General features: G+C 36.8%; 1 protein-coding gene across 1 annotated transcript in view; it reads left to right on the top strand.

Annotated features, from left to right (window-relative positions):
• Positions 1-17,694, top strand: part of GRIK5 (glutamate ionotropic receptor kainate type subunit 5) — a 387,182-nt gene that overhangs the window by 141,872 nt on the left and 227,616 nt on the right. The window contains exons 3-4 of the mRNA XM_053691035.1: positions 5,807-5,904; positions 7,042-7,207. Coding sequence (XP_053547010.1) covers positions 5,807-5,904; positions 7,042-7,207 — 264 coding nt within the window. The remainder of the gene's footprint in view (positions 1-5,806; positions 5,905-7,041; positions 7,208-17,694) is intronic.

Consider the following 17,694-nt stretch of genomic DNA (forward strand, 5'->3'; position numbering starts at 1 on the left):
TAAATTTGAACAAATCCTTAATAAATGCTCCTTTGATTTGATCGTTTTAACTGTGGAGTATCTGCAGGCTGATCTGGAGAACTTGAAAACGTCAATATCGGAGCTGGAGGAAGAAATCCGGCAAGTTATGTCATCTGAGGATTTTGACAAATTAATATCCACCAATAAGGCTCCACTTGCGGAGATGCGTGCCACCAGGCAGCAGCTCTGACTCGTCCCTGGATTTTTCACAGGGGGAAGCCAACGAAAGCCCAGGAGAGGCAGCCGCAAACACCGCAGACGTGCAAAAAGGCAGCAAGGTAACATCCAAGACGGGCAAGTCGGGCTCTTACAGGATGACGAGAGCCAGAAACAAAATAAAGTCATTAATATCTCTGACTGTCCCCTTGATGATAGTGAATCAGCAATCTTGCAGAAAGGACTATCTTTGTGTCCTTTTAGAGACTGTAATTTTTTCAATCTGAATAGGGATATTCACAGGTTTTTCAGGAATATTCACTTAAAGATCTGGCATGCAAATAAAAATAGGAGTTTTGCACAGAGTGGTGAAAATTTACAAAGAAATGTCTCTGTTGTTTCTGATATTGTTGGCAATAATAATAAAATTAACCCCTTGAGCATCAAAAATCTAGGGTTGTTTAATAAGAGTTTGTTTTATCCAACTATAACTGACCATAGCATTGAGACATTTGAAAAACTTGTTCTTTTTGATATGTGTAAATTGCAGTCTAAGTTAAAACAACAGAAATTACATAGTAAACCTAGGTTGGTGAATTTCACTTGTAAAGATCAATCAGCCCTTAAGTCACTTAGGACTAATGACAATGTCATTTTTAAACAGGCCGACAAGGGCGGGGCAACAGTTGTATTAAATAAAACGGATTATAAATCAGAGATATTCCGGCAGCTTAATAATAGGAGTGTATATAAGGTTATTGCAGGTAACCCTATCAACAAAATTACTAAGGAAATTCAAATAATTGTCCAATGTACAGTTAAGAATGGCCTAATTGATGATAAGACAGCTAAGTTTTTAATTGTAACTGATCCTATCACACCTGTGCTGTATGTTCTGCCCAAGATTCATAAGTCCTTGACTGCTCCACCAGGTCGTCCCATTGTTGCTGGGACTAACTCTGTGTTTTCACATATTTCCATTTTTTTGAATAGAGTATTAAGACCTTTGGTGGAGCAGTCAAGCACTTTTATCAAGGACACCAATGATTTTTTGGTTTAACTTAATAACTTGCAACTCCAGACTGATAAGTTTGTGCTTTTCACTCTGGATGTTGCAAGTTTGTATACTTCCATCACCCATGAGAGTGGCCTTGGTGCTGTTCAACATGCTTTGCTTTCTGCTGGTATGCATTCACTGGTACAGGTTGAATTTATTCTGCAAATGTTGGAGTTAATTCTTTATAACAATTATTTTCTCTTTGAAGATCTTTTTTATTTGCAGTTGCAGGGTACAGCGATGGGCTCCAACGTCGCCCCAAATTAGGCCAACATTTTCATGAACCTCTTTGAGGAAAAATTTGTGTTTGAAAGTGCTCTGTTTCGTCGGTGTGGCGCCACTTGGTGGCGCTACATCGATGATATCTTTGGAGTCTGGCTGGGCGACATTGGAGCCCTTGAGCTTTTTGTTGCTGAGTTGAATAGTTCAACCAACAACATTAAATTCACTCTGACTACTAGTGAACATTGTATTGACTTCTTGGATGTGACTGTGATCAAGGATGGATATCACTTTAAAACTGACATTTTCAGAAAAGATACAGATAGAAACAATCTATTGATGTATGATAGTGCTCACCATCCCTCCCTGATCAGGTCACTACCCAAGAGCCAATTACTTAGAGTGAAACGGATTGTCAATGAAGAATCTAATATTCCTATAAGACTGTCTGAAATGGGTAAGAAATTTCTACAACGTGGCTATCCATCTGATTTGATTGATAGTACCATTGATTGTGTGTCCCAATTGAATCGTGACATTCTGTTGCAGTCAAGGAAACCAGAGAACAAGGACCCTAAAAGAATGATCTTTGTGTCTGAATTTTCTAGACAGAGTAATCAGGTTCTTAAAATAATAAAAACGCATTGGGCCATTCTTGGTCATTGCAATTCAGATATTGAAGAGTTTGGCCTAGCACCTATGCCTGCCTACAAGCGTAGTAAAAGTTTGAGAGACACTCTTATAAGAGCTGACATTGGGTCAGCTAAAAGGGATACTGAAATGTTTATTACCAAAAAAACCTAGGATGTTTCCCTTGTTTAGGGTGTAGCAACTACAGTTCCATAGTGAAAGGTCCTTATTTTTCACATCCACAGAGTGGACACAAAGTTTATTATAGGGACTATTTCACTTGCAACAGCAGTTATGTAATTTATATGATCAAATGCCCATGTGGGAAGGCCTATATTGGTGAGTCCACTAGGAGGGTACGTGATCGTATAACAGAACATAAAAGCAACATCAGGTGTGGCAAACTGTCAGCTCCTGTTGCATACCATTTTTTAGCAGCTGGACATCATATCAGCCAGCTTCGTTTCCAGGTGATCAAACTGATAAAAATTCCTAGAAGGGGTGGCAATCGTGAAGTTTTGCTGAAACAGAGAGAATCCTATTGGATTTTTCACTTCGATACCCTGGAACCAAAGGGGCTCAACAGAGAAATAGACTGGTCAGTTTTTTATTGACTTTAGTAAATTTATATATAATCTTTTGTTCAATTTTGTCCATTCTATGTGGACTACTTGAGTAATAAATCTTTGTTGTAAATAATTGATAGGCTGGTAATGTATTGAATTTTTTTTTTTTTTAATATATTTGTTTGTAGTTTAGGCTTCATATTTGTTTGTTCTTTTTAATTTCACCAGATAAATCTTGGGAGTTCGCTAGATGGCGCTATTGCATAATATGCTGTGCTGTTAGTAAGAATGTAAGGGTTAACACCCAGGTAAGACTATTTAAACAGGTGTATCTGCACTGTGATTGTACACATGATTAAGGGGTGTATTACCCCGAAACGTCGTGACTGTTTGATCCTGCTTTCTCATGGAATAAAATATTAACTTTGGCATCTTGGTGAGCTTCCAATTTGTATATTGTCTACTTAACTATTGGAGTTTGGTAGTAACTCCCTGGGGCTTGTAACTTTGGTATTTTGTGCTGGATACTGTTGGACTTTATTTTATTTAAATCAAGCGGCAGTACTTTGGACTTATTTTTTCTGTTTATCGAGAAGGGTAAGGAGCCCTTCTGTCTAACATTGCCTTGCAGTCGTGGGTTGTTGTATTAGCCCTGGGGGAAGCATCAATGTGGAGGATGGTAATGTAGTGAGGAGCGCGTCATTAGGAAGTGCTGGTGTGTTGAGTCGTGCAGCCTTGAGGAGGTAGAAAGCACAGAACGCCGAGGTCGCTTACCGTTCGTATTGGAGTAATCCTGTCATCATTTGGAGCAGGACCGGCTGGATTCCGCAGTTTCCCCGTCGATCGGTGTCAGCTTTAAGACACAGCACCATTGTTATTACAATACCCTCCACAATTTGTGATTTACCCCCCAGGGTTTGATAATAATATATGTATACAACTTTGCTCATATACCCGGCACCATCACCTGTTTACTGGAGAACTTTGTATTTTTGTACTTTTTTATTGTGGAACTTCCCAGATGCCTGTCCAGGTTCAGGGATTTTCAGGCGGAAGCAGTGGATGCGCTGACACTTCCTTGGTGTTATCAACCTGCTTATATTTTCCCGCCTCTAGTTCTTCTTCCTAGACCTAGAGTGATTTCCAGAATCATCATGGAACATTAATTTGTATTGCTGGTGGCTCCAGCATGGCCTCACAGGTTTTGGTATGCGGGTCTTGTTCGGATGTCCAGCTACCAACCTTGGCCACTTCTGTTAAGGCCAGACCTACTGTCTCAAGGTCCGTTTTTCCATCAGATTTTCAAATCAATAAATTTGAAGGTATGGAAATTGATCGCTTAGTGCTAAGTCATAGAGGTTTCTCGGACTCAGTGATTAATACTATGTTACAAGCTCGTAAATCTGTCTCTTGAAAGATTTATTATCGAGTTTGGAAGACTTACATTTCATGGTGTTCTTCTCATAAATTCTCTTGCTATTCTTTTAGAGTTGCAAGAATTTTACAGTTTCTTCAGAAAGGTTTGGATAAGGTTTTGTCTGCAAGTTCATTGAAGGGACAAATCTATACTCTTTCTGTTTTATTCACAGAAAGATTGCTAAACTTCCTTATATTCACTGTTTTGTACAGGCTTTAGTTCATATTTAAGCCTGTCATTAAATCAATCTCTCCTCCTTGGAGTCTTAATTTGGTTTGGAGAGCTTTACAGGCTCCTCCATATTGAGCCTATGCATTCTTTGGACATTTAACTACTTTCTTGGAAAGTATTGTTCCTTTTGGCCATCTCTTCTGCTAGAAGAGTTTCTGAGCTATCTGCTCTTTCTTGTGACTCTCCTTTTCTGATTTTTCATCAGGATAAGGCGGTTTTGTGGACTTCATTTAAATTTTTTCCTAAGGTTGTGAATTCTAACATTAGTAGAGAAATTGTTGTCCCTTCCTTGTGTCCTAATCCTAAGAATTCTTTGAAAAGATCCTTACATCTATTTGTTATATTTTCTGGTCCTAGGAAAGGTCAGAAAACTTCTGCTATTTCCTTGGTTTCTTGGTTAAAGCTTTTGAATCTTCAAGCTTATTGGAGTCGGGTCAGGCTCCGCCTCAGAGAATCACAGCTCATTCTACTAAATCAGTCTCCACTTCGTGGGCTTTTAAGAATGAAGCTTCAGTTGATAAATTTGCAAAGCGGCAACGTGGTCTTCTTTACATACATTTACTAAATTCTACCGTTTTGATGTTTTTGCTTCTTCAGAAGCAGTTTTTGGTAGAAAAGTTCTTCAGGCAGCTGTTTCAGTTTGATTCTTCTGCTGATGTTTTAAGTTTTTCTTGACATTTAAAGAATAAACTTATATTTTGGGTTGTGGATTATTTTTTTAGCGGAAAATGGCTGTTGTTTATTTTATCCCTCCCTCTCTAGTAACTCTTGCGTGGAGTTCCACATCTTGGGTATTGATATCCCATACATCACTAGCTCATGGACTCTTGACAATTACATGAAAGAAAACATAATTTATGTAAGAATTTACCTGATAAATTCATTTCTTTCATATTGGCAAGAGTCCATGAGGCCCACCCTTTATGGTGGTTATGATTTTTTTGTAAAAAGCACAGTTATTTCCAAATTCCTTTGTTTATGCTTTTTACTCCTTTCTTTATCACCCCACTTCTTGGCTATGCGTTAAACTGATTTGTGGGTGTGGTGAGGGGTGTATTTATAGGCATTTGAGGTTTGAGAAACATTGCCCATCCTGGTAGGATTGTATATCCCATACGTCACTAGCTCATGGACTCTTGCCAATATGAAATAAATGAATTTATCAGGTAAATTCTTACATAACTTATGTTTTGTAATGCTTTGCTTTTTAATAAGATAATAAAACTGGGTATGCTTTGTACATTGTCTTGCATATGTTCTGCAGAACAATATAATGGAGGCTGAAACCAGTCAAAAAAAGTATTGATCTCAGCTGTTTTTAATGTTTCATAAAATCTGAACCATCATTCCATGCGTAAGGATAAAATAATCAATAGAAATGTCAGCTAATGTCATGACATAGATACAGAAGGTGATCAGGATAGCAGTTAGGGGAGTGATGATGATTCTGATAAATAGGGAATGAAATGGGAAGATCTACCTCTACCATTCCTCTTCTTTTTTCAGTGTGTCAAATTCTTCCCAAAGGAGTGGTCTCTGTTCTGGGGCCTTCAACCAGTCCAGCCTCTGCATCCACTGTCAGCCACATCTGTGGAGAGAAAGAGGTAATACTTTCTTCTTGTCACTGTTTACATGCAACCAGTAATGATACATTCTTAGGATTTTCTCATTCAGTGCTAGATTATAAGTAAATCGGTAATTTGCGCTCGCACATTAAATCGGCAAGACAGGTGCTTTTTGTGTGCTTCGGGTAGCACACGTATTGCAAGTTAAAAGTACAATTTTTTTTGCACGCGTGCTAACCAGATGCGCAAAAAGCCAAAATCTGAATATTGTGACCACATTTACGTATTTCCGCATAGACTTCAATAGCGCGAAATGTGGGTAAAAATGTTTCTCAAGTGTGCTAACCCGACATGAAATATTAATATTTCACATTCCAATGTTCTTCACGTAGCAGAATATGTTTTATTTATTCAGAAATACACACACACACACACACACACACATATATAATTTATGTACACAAATACTTACACATACATATACACTTTTGAGACCATGGACATGTATGTATCTCTATGTTAAAGCCCTTTGAAGACTTTTTTTTCTCTAACACCTGAGACCTCATATCTTTGAGCCCTTATAACTTTTGTGTGCAATATTTTTTCAATAATTTTTATTATGACTTTTTTGTTTCGCAAAACAGTTAACCAGAGCTCTGAGGACTCGGTAACCATTCTAGCGCACATAACAATTGCGCTCAAGTGATTGCGTTTACTTTCAATTCGTAATACCAGCGGAAAACCTGACAAGGGCAAACACCCACAATAAACCCCTTATCGCTTGTGCGCATACGTTAGTGCTCCACTCATAATCTGGCCCTAATTCTTTATAGTCACAATATGTAGTAACTGCCGAGTTTCCCCTAAGCATTTTAGTCTTATCCTTATACTTTATTATAATATTGATCTTCTGCAAATGTACAGGATTTGTTCCCCTCTTTATTCTTGTTAGTTCTTCTTTCTTTCAATGAATTTCATTTCAAAAGAAGCTTTCATCTGTATTTCAAGTGATAGCTGAAAACCCTTACTTGGTTGTATTGTTCTTTATCTCTGCAAATGCTTTTTCCTATTTCATCTAATAATTACTTTGCTCTTTGCTCTGTCTTATTCACCCTCTCTTTATTTTTCTCCCCAATGTCTTATGCTTCTGGGTCCAAATGTTCTTTTCTTGTACAGATTCCTCACATTAAGGTGGGCCCCGAGGAAGCTCCCAAGCTCCAGTATCTGCGATTTGCTTCCGTCAGTCTTTACCCAAGTAATGAGGACATTAGCCTGGCTGTGTCACATATCCTGAAGTCTTTCCACAATCCGTCTACCAGCCTCATCTGTGCCAAGGCTGAATGTAAGCAATGCATCTGTCTATCTGTCTGTCTATCTGTCTTGTATGTCTGTCTTTCTGTCTTGTTTGTCTATCTATCTATCTATCTATCTATCTGTCTGTCTGTCTATCTATCATCTATCTATCTGTCTGGTCTGTTTATCTATCTGTCTGTCTGTCTGTCTGTCTATCTGTCTATCTGATTGTCTGTCTTGTATGTCTGTCTTTCTGTCTTGTTTGTCTATCTATCTATCTATCTGTCTGTCTGTCTGTCTGTCTTGTATGTCTGTCTTTCTGTCTTGTTTGTCTATCTATCTATCTATCTATCTATCTATCTATCTATCTATCTATCTATCTATCTATCTATCTATCTATCTATCTATATATCTGTCTGTCTGTCTGTCTTTCTGTCTTGTTTGTCTATCTATCTATCTATCTATCTATCTATCTATCTATCTATCATCTATCTATCTGTCTGGACTGTTTATCTATCTATCTATCTATCTATCTATCTATCGCTCTGTCTGTCTTTCTGTCTGTCTGTCTTATCTGTTTATTTATCTATCTATCTATATCAATGTGTCTGTCTTGTTCATGGATTTAAGACATTACTGAAAATATTTGCTACTGGTTTTGACACAATTTAATAGAAAAGCAAGTTTTTTCTTTTTTTTCTTTTTTTTTTCTTTTCAAAACCATATGCTCTCAGGACTCACTTTAGGCTTCACAGACTACATAATTATCTTTTAATGGGTGTGGAGTTTTTTAAAAATTCACCTCTTATAATAAGCTTGTAAAAGCAACATAATTCTCTTATTCATGTATTCAGAGCACTCTACACATCAGATATCTCTTCTTTTAGCAGTGCAAAGCTTTATACAAATGATAAAGACGTCTTTAGATTTCAGCAAAAAGGGAGTCACAGTACAAAATAAATGGAATTGCTTTTTGTGTTTTGTCTTTTTTTAGCAATTGCTGAAAAATACATAGAGAAGGTGAGAAAACACTAGTTTTAGCATTTACGTCTTGTGTCATTTTCTGTCATTTGAGTTAACAACCTTAAAAGGATATTGCCTTGTGTCCAAGTTACACTGTAAATGGACAAATGTAGGCAAATGATTTATTATTTCATTAATAGGCCTTTGACACTGGCAATTATTAGTGGCTCTGCAACTTTGACTGTGTGCCCCCCTGCATAAGGTTTCTGGAGATGAACTTTGAGTAATATATTGATTTGATTTTTTGATAATTTAGAGTGGTTTAAAGTGATTTTAATAATATTATTAGTTACAGAGAAATATGACTGTTCATGGGTACAGATAACCAGTTAAATTATTGATATGGAAGGGGTCAAAGTCTTTTCAGGGTTTTACACCTTAAAGGGACAGTCTACTCCAGAATTGTTATTGTTTAAAAAGAAAGATAATTCCTTTATTACCCATTCCCCAGTTTTGTATCACCAACACAGTTATATTAATACACTTTTACCTCCTGTGATTACCGTGTATCTAAGCCTCTGCATACTGCCCCCTTTTTTCATTTTTTTTCGACAGACTTGCATTTTAGCCAATCAGTGCCCTCTCATAATTAACTCTACGGGTGTGAGCCCAATGTTACCTATATGAGACACATGAACTAACGCCCTCTAGCTGTAAAAACCTGTCAAATTAATTTAGATTAGAGGCAGCCTTCAAGGGCTTAGATATTAGCATTTGAACCTACCTAGGTTTAGCTTTTAACTAAGAATTCCAAGACAACAAATCACATTTGATGATAAAAGTAAATTGGAGAGTTGTTTAAAATTACATGCCCTATCTGAATCATGAAATTTTGATTTTGACTAGACTGTCCCTTTAAAATTTGTGAGGGCAGGTCATGGTGCAGCAGTTAACAAGAAGGGTAAATGGGGCAGAGAGAAAGAGATTGAGGAGGAAAAGTGAAAGTGGAGAAGAAGGTAGTGTTAAGACAGAATGAAAAAAAAAGACTGAAGAGATATGAGGGAAAAGAAAGAGTGTAAAGAGAAGATATGGCCTTTGATAGAAGGGAGAGGCTAAAAGAAATATTGAAGAGAGGAGGGAGCCGAGAAAGATAGCTAAGAGCGAGAGTGGAGAAGAAGTGGAGAAGAAGGTAGTGTTAAGACCGAATGGAAAAAAAAGACTGAAGAGATATGAGGGAAAAGAAAGAGTGTAAAGAGAAGATATGGCCTTTGATAGAAGGGAGAGGCTAAAAGAAATATTGAAGAGAGGAGGGAGCCGAGAAAGATAGCTAAGAGCGAGAAGGTAGAGATGATAATTATTAAAAAAAAACTCCAGGTCTGCTATGACCTTCTATGACTGTCTGCACTCTCTGCATTCTCTATGTTCAACAACTTCCTTTTTCTATCCAGCTTCTACCCCAGAACATTTAGTTAATGTTTCTAACTGATATGATCTTATTTTTGTTAACGTATTATTGTATGTAGCATTATTTAATTAGTTATGGTATAAAACAAAAACAATATTACAAAAAGTTTCACAATGGCTAAACATATGCAGAGGGGTGAAGTAGTGGGTGTGGGTGAGATAAGAAGTTGCAAATACAATTTTGCCCTGGTTAGTAGCTAAGGACTGTGTATTGTGGGTATGGAAGAGAAGAAGAAGAGGCCCTGTCAATTTTTGTTCCTGTGCCCAATGGTTTCTAATGAAGTAATGGCTACATAACCACAATACACTTGCTTGTTGGCACTTTTGATGGATTATCTTGAAGGGACTTTTCACAGGGTGGCATCGTGCTAGAACTGGGGACCAATAACACTTCTTTTCTTAATGTTTATAATGAGGAAATGAGATGCTAAAGATAGACATTTACTGGTGAGAGGCAGGACAGAAGGTGAACAGTCTTAGTTTCAACTATAGATTTAGGTGACAAATTAAAAAAAAGCTTAACTTGCCAAGAGAACAAATGTAAATGGAGGCAACAAGAGGGACCAAGATGTAAACTCGAGGTACTGCGTGCAGAGACCATGTAGAAAAAGGGGAGTGAATAAAGATATATTGTTTTTTTATAGAGCGCATAGCTTAGCAACTCTTAAATGATCTCTATTTGTCTGATAAAATGTATGATTAATTTTCTCTATAGCCGATGATCTGAATTACTCCACTCTGGCAAGTTTATCTAAGATGTCTCATCTGTACTGCTAAGTCCCTTATAGAATTAAAAAAAAGTTAGCCTGAGAGCTGCTTGACTAGCTATGCCGGGTTCTGGATTTGAGGGAGAGGCACCTGCATTACAATATAATGCTCAAAAAAGCCCCCAGAGGTTTTATGTGATTTCTGTTCCTGCTGGCAAGAGGAGCACCCTCTACTGGTTAACAGCAGTATTTAAGATATAGGGACATCTTGACCTTCTGTAAGATGTGATAGCTTACTTGGTATAATTTTCCGCATATAAGACCTATCTAGAGTAGAAAGAACTGGCCAATTCTATCAAACTGACTTTTATTAGTGAAAAGGTTTGTCAGTGAAATGCAATAGAAAGAATCATAATTCCAAGGAGTTTAGCAAAGTGTTAGAGGTGATAACATGTCATGGTGCTTTCTTTCATACAGGTGGTGAGCGCCCATGAATCTCAAATCTCTAAGCTTGATGGCATGGAGCTTAAACAGTTAGTTCTTAAGCATAGGGGTTTCTCAGATTCTGTGATTGAAACTTTAATCCAGGCTTGTAAACCTGTGACTAGAAGGATTTATCATAAGGTCTGGAAGGCTTTTATTGCTTTGTGTATAGATCATGACTTTTCCTGGCATTATTTTACAATTCCTAGAATTTTGCAGTTACAGGATGGTTTGGATAAGGGCCTATCTGCCAGCTCTTTGAAAGGGCAGATTTCTGGTCTTTCTGTTTTGTTTCATAGAAAGATTGCTAATCATCCTGACATTTATGGTTTGTTCAGGTTTTGTATGAATTAATCAGCCTTAACTTGGTGTTAAATGTTTTTCTGGTACCTCTTTTTGAGCTTATGCATAAAGTGGATATTATGATTATTTCTTAGAAGGTTTTGTCCCTTTTGGCTTCTGCTACAAGAGTTTCTGAATTTTTTTGTGACCCTCCTTATCTTATCTTTCATCAGGATGAGTCTTAAGGACTAAGTTTGATTTCTTGCCTAAAGTTGTTTCTTCAGACAATATCAGTTGGGAAATTGTTGTCACTTCTTTTATTTAAAAGACACTTCTAGTTTGTGTGTTAACTTTTCTGGTTCCAGGAAATGACAGACATTTTCTGCCATTTATTTGGCCTCTTGAAACTTTTGATTCATAAGGCTTACTTGGAGGTAGGTCAACCTTCACTGAAACTGATTACTAATAATTTTATTAGGTCAATTGTCACTTCTTGAGCTTTAAAGAATGAGGCTTCAGTTGACCAAATTTGCAAGGCAGCTACGTAGTCTTCTTTGTATACTTTTACTAAATGCTTCCATTTTGATGTTTTTGCTTCTTTTGTGGCAGCCTTATATAGGGGAATGTGCTTCAGGTTGTTGTCTCAGCTTGATTTATTTTTGCCTGATTGTTTAAATTTTAAGTGCATTAAAAAATAATAACAATGCCATGTTTGGGTTTTTGTGAGGTGCATCTAGTTTTTTAGTGAAAAAATGTTTCTAAATACCACTCTTTATTTCTTTACTCATGGACTCCACAGCTTGGGTATTTATTCCCAGGATTACTGGATCATGGACTCTCACCACTTGTATGTAAGAAAGCATAATTTATGCTTACAAGATAAATTAATTTATGTCATGGTAGTGGGAGTCCACAAGATCCACGTTTTTGGCATTGTTTTTTTCATAAGCACCTCCTTTTCCCTGCTCCAATTACAATTATTGCTCTGATTGCTTTTTCCCACCTCTTTGACTTGGCTATATTTTAGACAGAGGTACCTGGGAGGTGGGAAGGGTTTTTTGAGCTCTTGGGGTTTGGGACTATTTGCCTCCTCCTAGTGGTATGGAGGGGTAAAACCCAGGAGTAATGGATAATGGGCTCTTAACACCATGAAAGAAATTAATTTATCAGATAAGCATAAATTATGTTTTCCATAGAAGTTTGAAGCTCAGGAAGGTAAGAAAGTAAGATGATATAAGGCATTTTGTTTGTCAAAATAGGGCTCTCTTAAAAGTGTTAAATATTCTGCCTAGCATTTAAAGGGACATGAAACCCAAAAATATTATTTCATGATATACAGAGAATATAGTTTTAAACAACTTTACAGTTTAGAGTTTGCCCTAATCTTTCTTCCTTTAAATGCTCCCTGAAGACTTTTTTGTTCAGAGAAGCCTACCATCCAACTCAGTAATACATTAAATCCACTTAACATTTCCCTCATCTAACTCTGTATTACAATCTTTCTCACTCTTGTAGTCCTCACCCCCTGTTTCTCAACCTCCTACCCTTCTAGATTGTAAGTTCCCACGGGAATAGGGTCCTCAATTCCTCCTGTATGTGTTTGCAAACTTTTGTCTTGTCTCTTACACGTTTTATATTATTGTTTTATTTAAATGAATTTTACCCATGGACAGCGCTGCGGAATATGTTGGCACTTCATAAATAAAGTATAATATTAATAATAATAAAATAAAAATAATTATATAATTTGCTTCATTCTCTTGGTATCCTTTGTTGAAGGAGCAACAGTGCACTACTGTGAGCTAGCTGAATGCATTGGGGAGCCAGTAACATGAGGCATTTATGTGAAGCCACCAATCAGTAGATCCTGCGCTTATCTAGGTATTCTTTTAAACCAAAATACCAAGAGAATAAAATAAATTAGACTAAAGAAGTAAATTGGAAAGTTGTTTAAAATCACACGCTCTATCTGAACCATGAAAAATAATAATAATAATGGGTTTCATGTCCCTTTAAGAGAGACTGTTGTTCCATACTACTTTGTGATGGGAGGTTAAAGATTTCCATGATCTTTTGTCATGGATTTAAATGATTTATTCTATGATCTGTGACACATCATTTTATGAAATGTGCTGATATCTTTTTGCGTTATTAAACATGTTTTATGTTACTGGTAATTTTTTGTGGATTATATATTTTTTTGCAAATTTTGTTTTGCTTTGAGAAATGTTATACTATACCTTATTGGGGAAGATTTATCATTGCTATTCTCCTATATTTGCACCTAAAAATGAGCACACTAATAAATGCTCCTATTTATCATTCAAAAATGGAATTCTGTTCTCCTAGGTGCACCGGTGCACCAAAAAAGGATTAAAGGACCAGTCAACACAGTAGATTTGCATAATCAACAAATGCAAGATAACAAGACAATGCAATAGCACTTAGTCTGAACTTCAAATGAGCAGTAGATTTTTTTCTGACAATTTTAAAAGTTATGTCTTTTTCCACTCCCACTGTACCATGTGACAGCCATCAGCCAATCACAAATGCATACACGTACCATGTGACAGCAATCAGCCATTCACAAATGCATACACGCTTATTCTTGCACATGCTCAGTAGGAGCTGGTGATTTAAAAAGTTTAAATATAAAAAGACTGTGCACATTTTGTTAATGGAAGTAAATTGGAAAGTTGTTTAAAATTGCAAGCTCTATCTGAATAATGAAAGTTTAATTTTGATTGAGTGTCCCTTTAAACTAGATTGTTTTAGTCATATTACCTATAGTAAGTCTCATTAATTAGACTAGTTACAAATGTATAATTTCTTCTCTCGGACTGACAGTTCTGCAAATGCGTGCATTAAAGTTCTCCATAGCTACTGTGGCGAACAGCTTTAGAAGCAATGTTAAAATAAAAAAGGGCTTGGCAAGGTGCAAAAATAATATATAATGAAGAGCAAAATATTGATGTTATGTGAGGTATGGTGTATATTGGAGCACAAAAATAATATATAAAAGTGTGGAAAAATAATATCTATTGGGGTGCAAAAATAATATATAAAAAGAAGCGCAAAATAATGAAAACAGATCTCTTTTCTTCCATGACAGTTTGCTGAAGAGAGGTGTAAACAAAACTACTAGTGGGACTGTATAAATATTGATATTGGTTCATATACAACTTACATGGAGAATAGTTGCTTATTTTCATTGATAAATAGGGCACAGATGCTAATCCGACTGGAGAAATTTATCTTTACATTTCCTCAGCTCGTCTATGGAGAAATGCAAAACAAAATCAAACATTTTTTGATAAATTAGAGCGCACAGATGTGCTTCTCTAAAGGCGAGCTGAGGAGAACACATAGGAAAATTACACAGAGAACTCTGCTTGCGCTTGATGAATCTTGCTTCCATTGCTGATAGTAGTTGCTATATTTGTTTGAAAGTCTGTCTCTTAAATCACTTTTAGACAGCTGTAAATGTCTGTAGTGCTTCTGAGTTCCTTTGTTGATCCAGCCACTTCTTGCACTCCAGGAACCACTGAAAAGTTTAGCTGGGGGCAGATCAGGGCCAATCTTTCTGTTTTTTTCCCATTATTGAAGATATGGAAACAAACATATAGGATCACAGTCTTTCTGAGTCAAACACAGCTGAGATTCATTCTCAAACACAAGATTCATTCTCCATTTCCCCACAAAGCTTCAGAGAAGCAATGCAATACTGGGAGCTAGCTGAACATATCTGGTGAGCCAGTGACAAAAGACAAATGTGCGCAGCCACTAATTACCAACTAGCTCTTAGTAATATAGGATATGTACATACTCTTTTTAAACAAAGGATACCAAGATAAAAAAGTAAATATTTGGGAATTTAAACCTCTCTTATAATTGCCTGCTTTATTTGAATCATAGAACTTTAATTTTGACTTTCTTATCCGATTAAAGGGACAGTCAATACCAGAATTTTTGTTGTTTAAAAAGAAAGATAATTCCTTTATTACCCATTCCCCAGTTTTGCATAACCAACACTTTTTACTGCTGTGATTACCTATCTAAGCCTCTGCAAACTGCCCCCTTATTTTAGTTCTTTTGACAGACTTGCCTTTTAGCCAATCAGAGCTCACTCCAAGGTAACTTCACGTGCATGAGCTCAATGTTATCTATATGAAACACATGAACTAATGTCCTCTAGTGGTCAAAATGCATTCAGATTAGAGGCAGTCTTCAATGTCTAAGAAATTAGCATATGAACCTTCTAGAATTAGATTTCAACTAAGAATACCAAGAGAACAAAGCAAAATTGGTTATAAGAGTAAATTGGAAAGTTGTTTACAATTACATTCCCTATTTAAATCATGAAAGTTTTTTTGGACTTGTCTGTCCCTTTAAATAAAATTGCTTTTTCCACATTAGATATACAATAGATTTTACAGTTTAATTCTCTCCAGAATCCTCTTCCTTTTCCTGTCATCTTTCATTACACATTTTCTTTTTCACTGCACACTAATAATTTTTTTCCCTTCTATCATCTTTTTTTTTTGTCCTCTCCTTACCTATTGGATTTGCTTACTATTCATAATATTTCTTTTCTACTTTCCAAGCTGTCATACATTTGTCCTTGTCAACTATATCCATGTGCCCCTCTAGAGTCAGACAGAGGATATGATCTGACTGCCAGTTTTTTGTCCCCGCTCTAGAAATATCCCAATAATATGTATTTCTAATGCTACCGTGTGACTGGGAAACCTAGCGTTATGGCATGAAATTGACTGAAAACAGTACTGTCTTTGAAAGCAGAGCTGGCATAATTAAGTACATAAGGTTATATAGTCAGTTATCTTGGTATTGGAATAAGGCAGGGCCAATTTAGAAGCAATATTAGATAGACAATGAGATCATGTAACATCTGCTTATAAATGTGAAAAGGTAGTTTGTGCAAAAAGTATTCTGCTGTACACTTTGGCTATATTGAACAACAAATAATCTCTGTGTAGGAAACCACAAATGTAATGTTTGATTGGGTAAAACTATCAAGAGAATTACACTCCTCTCAGAATTGTTGCACAGAGACAGGATCTACCTAAAAACTCTGCACTGGTAGTATTTCCCTACACTATTATTAGCAGTAGCAGGGTCGGCTCTAAGGGGGGGGGCATTGGGGGCAATGCCCCCCAAATTGAATGCTGTGCCCCCCAGGGCAAAATAAGTGATTTAAAAAAAAAAAAATCCGCCACTGGAGGGCCCAGCTAATCTCTTTACTATCCTCTATTTACAACCAGATAACAAATAAAGTTGCATTTCCCTGCTGGTGCTCTCACAGTTAACCTAGGGCTTGCAATGCCCCTCCTCCTGCTAGCCCACTTACTACTGAGCTGCAGTGAGATGATGACATCATCAGACCTCTGCAGGAAGTGCTGGGAGAAGCTAACAGTCAGTGAGAGGGAAGGCAGAAGTAATTTTGTGAAAACACAGCCGTATAACCAATGTGTGTGTGAGAGTAGTATCCCTTCCCTATTATGCTTTATATCCTGGCAGCCACAGATAAAGAATCAAATTGGGAATTCCTAGGTTTCCCCACTGCAGGTCACAGTGTGTGTGTGTGTGTGTGTGTGTGTGTGTATATATATATATATATTTATATATATATATATATATATATATATATATATGTGTGTGTGTGTGTGTATGTGTATATATATATAATTTGTGTGCATATACATACTGTATATACTGTGTGTGTGCTAGTAAATATCATTAACTTGATCTGTACAAGTAATGTACTGCTTGGCACTCAAACTTATTGTCACGTAAAAGCTTATTTGATCATTAGTAGGGTCATTGGTAGAGCTACACATGCAAACAGTGTCCACTGGCTGTGTCATATGTGGGAGACATTCCTGAGATATGACAAATGTAACCCCTGCACTGCCATAAATCTGGTAAATGTAACTGCTCCGGCATTGCCAGACATCTTATAAATGTAACCCCTATACTCCTTGAGATATGACACATGTAACCGCTGCACTTCCAGAAATATAAACAATTCTAACTCCTGCACAGCCAGAGATCTGATAAATGTAACCCCTGGACTGCCACAGTAGGTCTGCTCTTATTTTGACTCTCATACATGCTTTTTAAATGCGTGCCCCCTCGTGAAAAAAAAATGCCCCCCCATTTCATTCGTTCTGGAGCCGACCCTGAGCAGTAGTACTACTAAAATTGTTTTCACTATATGGTTAATACCATCTAAATATTTCTAGATGGTTGATTTTGGAGGTTGGTAATAAGTGCCCCTAGGAATGTGTTGACATCTTTTCTATAAAGCTAGATAACAAATGAAAATCAGTGGAATCATACATGTTTTTGTTCCATGTATCTTAGATAAATGAGCCTAACACTATGAGAGAGATTACAAGTGACACGCTATTGTTAGAGTGGAACGTGATAAGCAATATCGCTACTACGCTAACTAATGCACATATTACAATCTGAATATAAACTGTTGCGCTCAACCTCAAACTAAATTTGTGCTCAAACTGTTGGCGTGCCTGAGGACCTAGCATAAAGTGTAAAGGGTTGCACAAAACACATCATACACACATTAAAGGGACATGAAACCTAAAATATTTATTTC

The sequence above is a fragment of the Bombina bombina genome, chromosome 8, assembly GCF_027579735.1.
Source record: "Bombina bombina isolate aBomBom1 chromosome 8, aBomBom1.pri, whole genome shotgun sequence".
Lineage (NCBI taxonomy): Eukaryota > Metazoa > Chordata > Amphibia > Anura > Bombinatoridae > Bombina > Bombina bombina.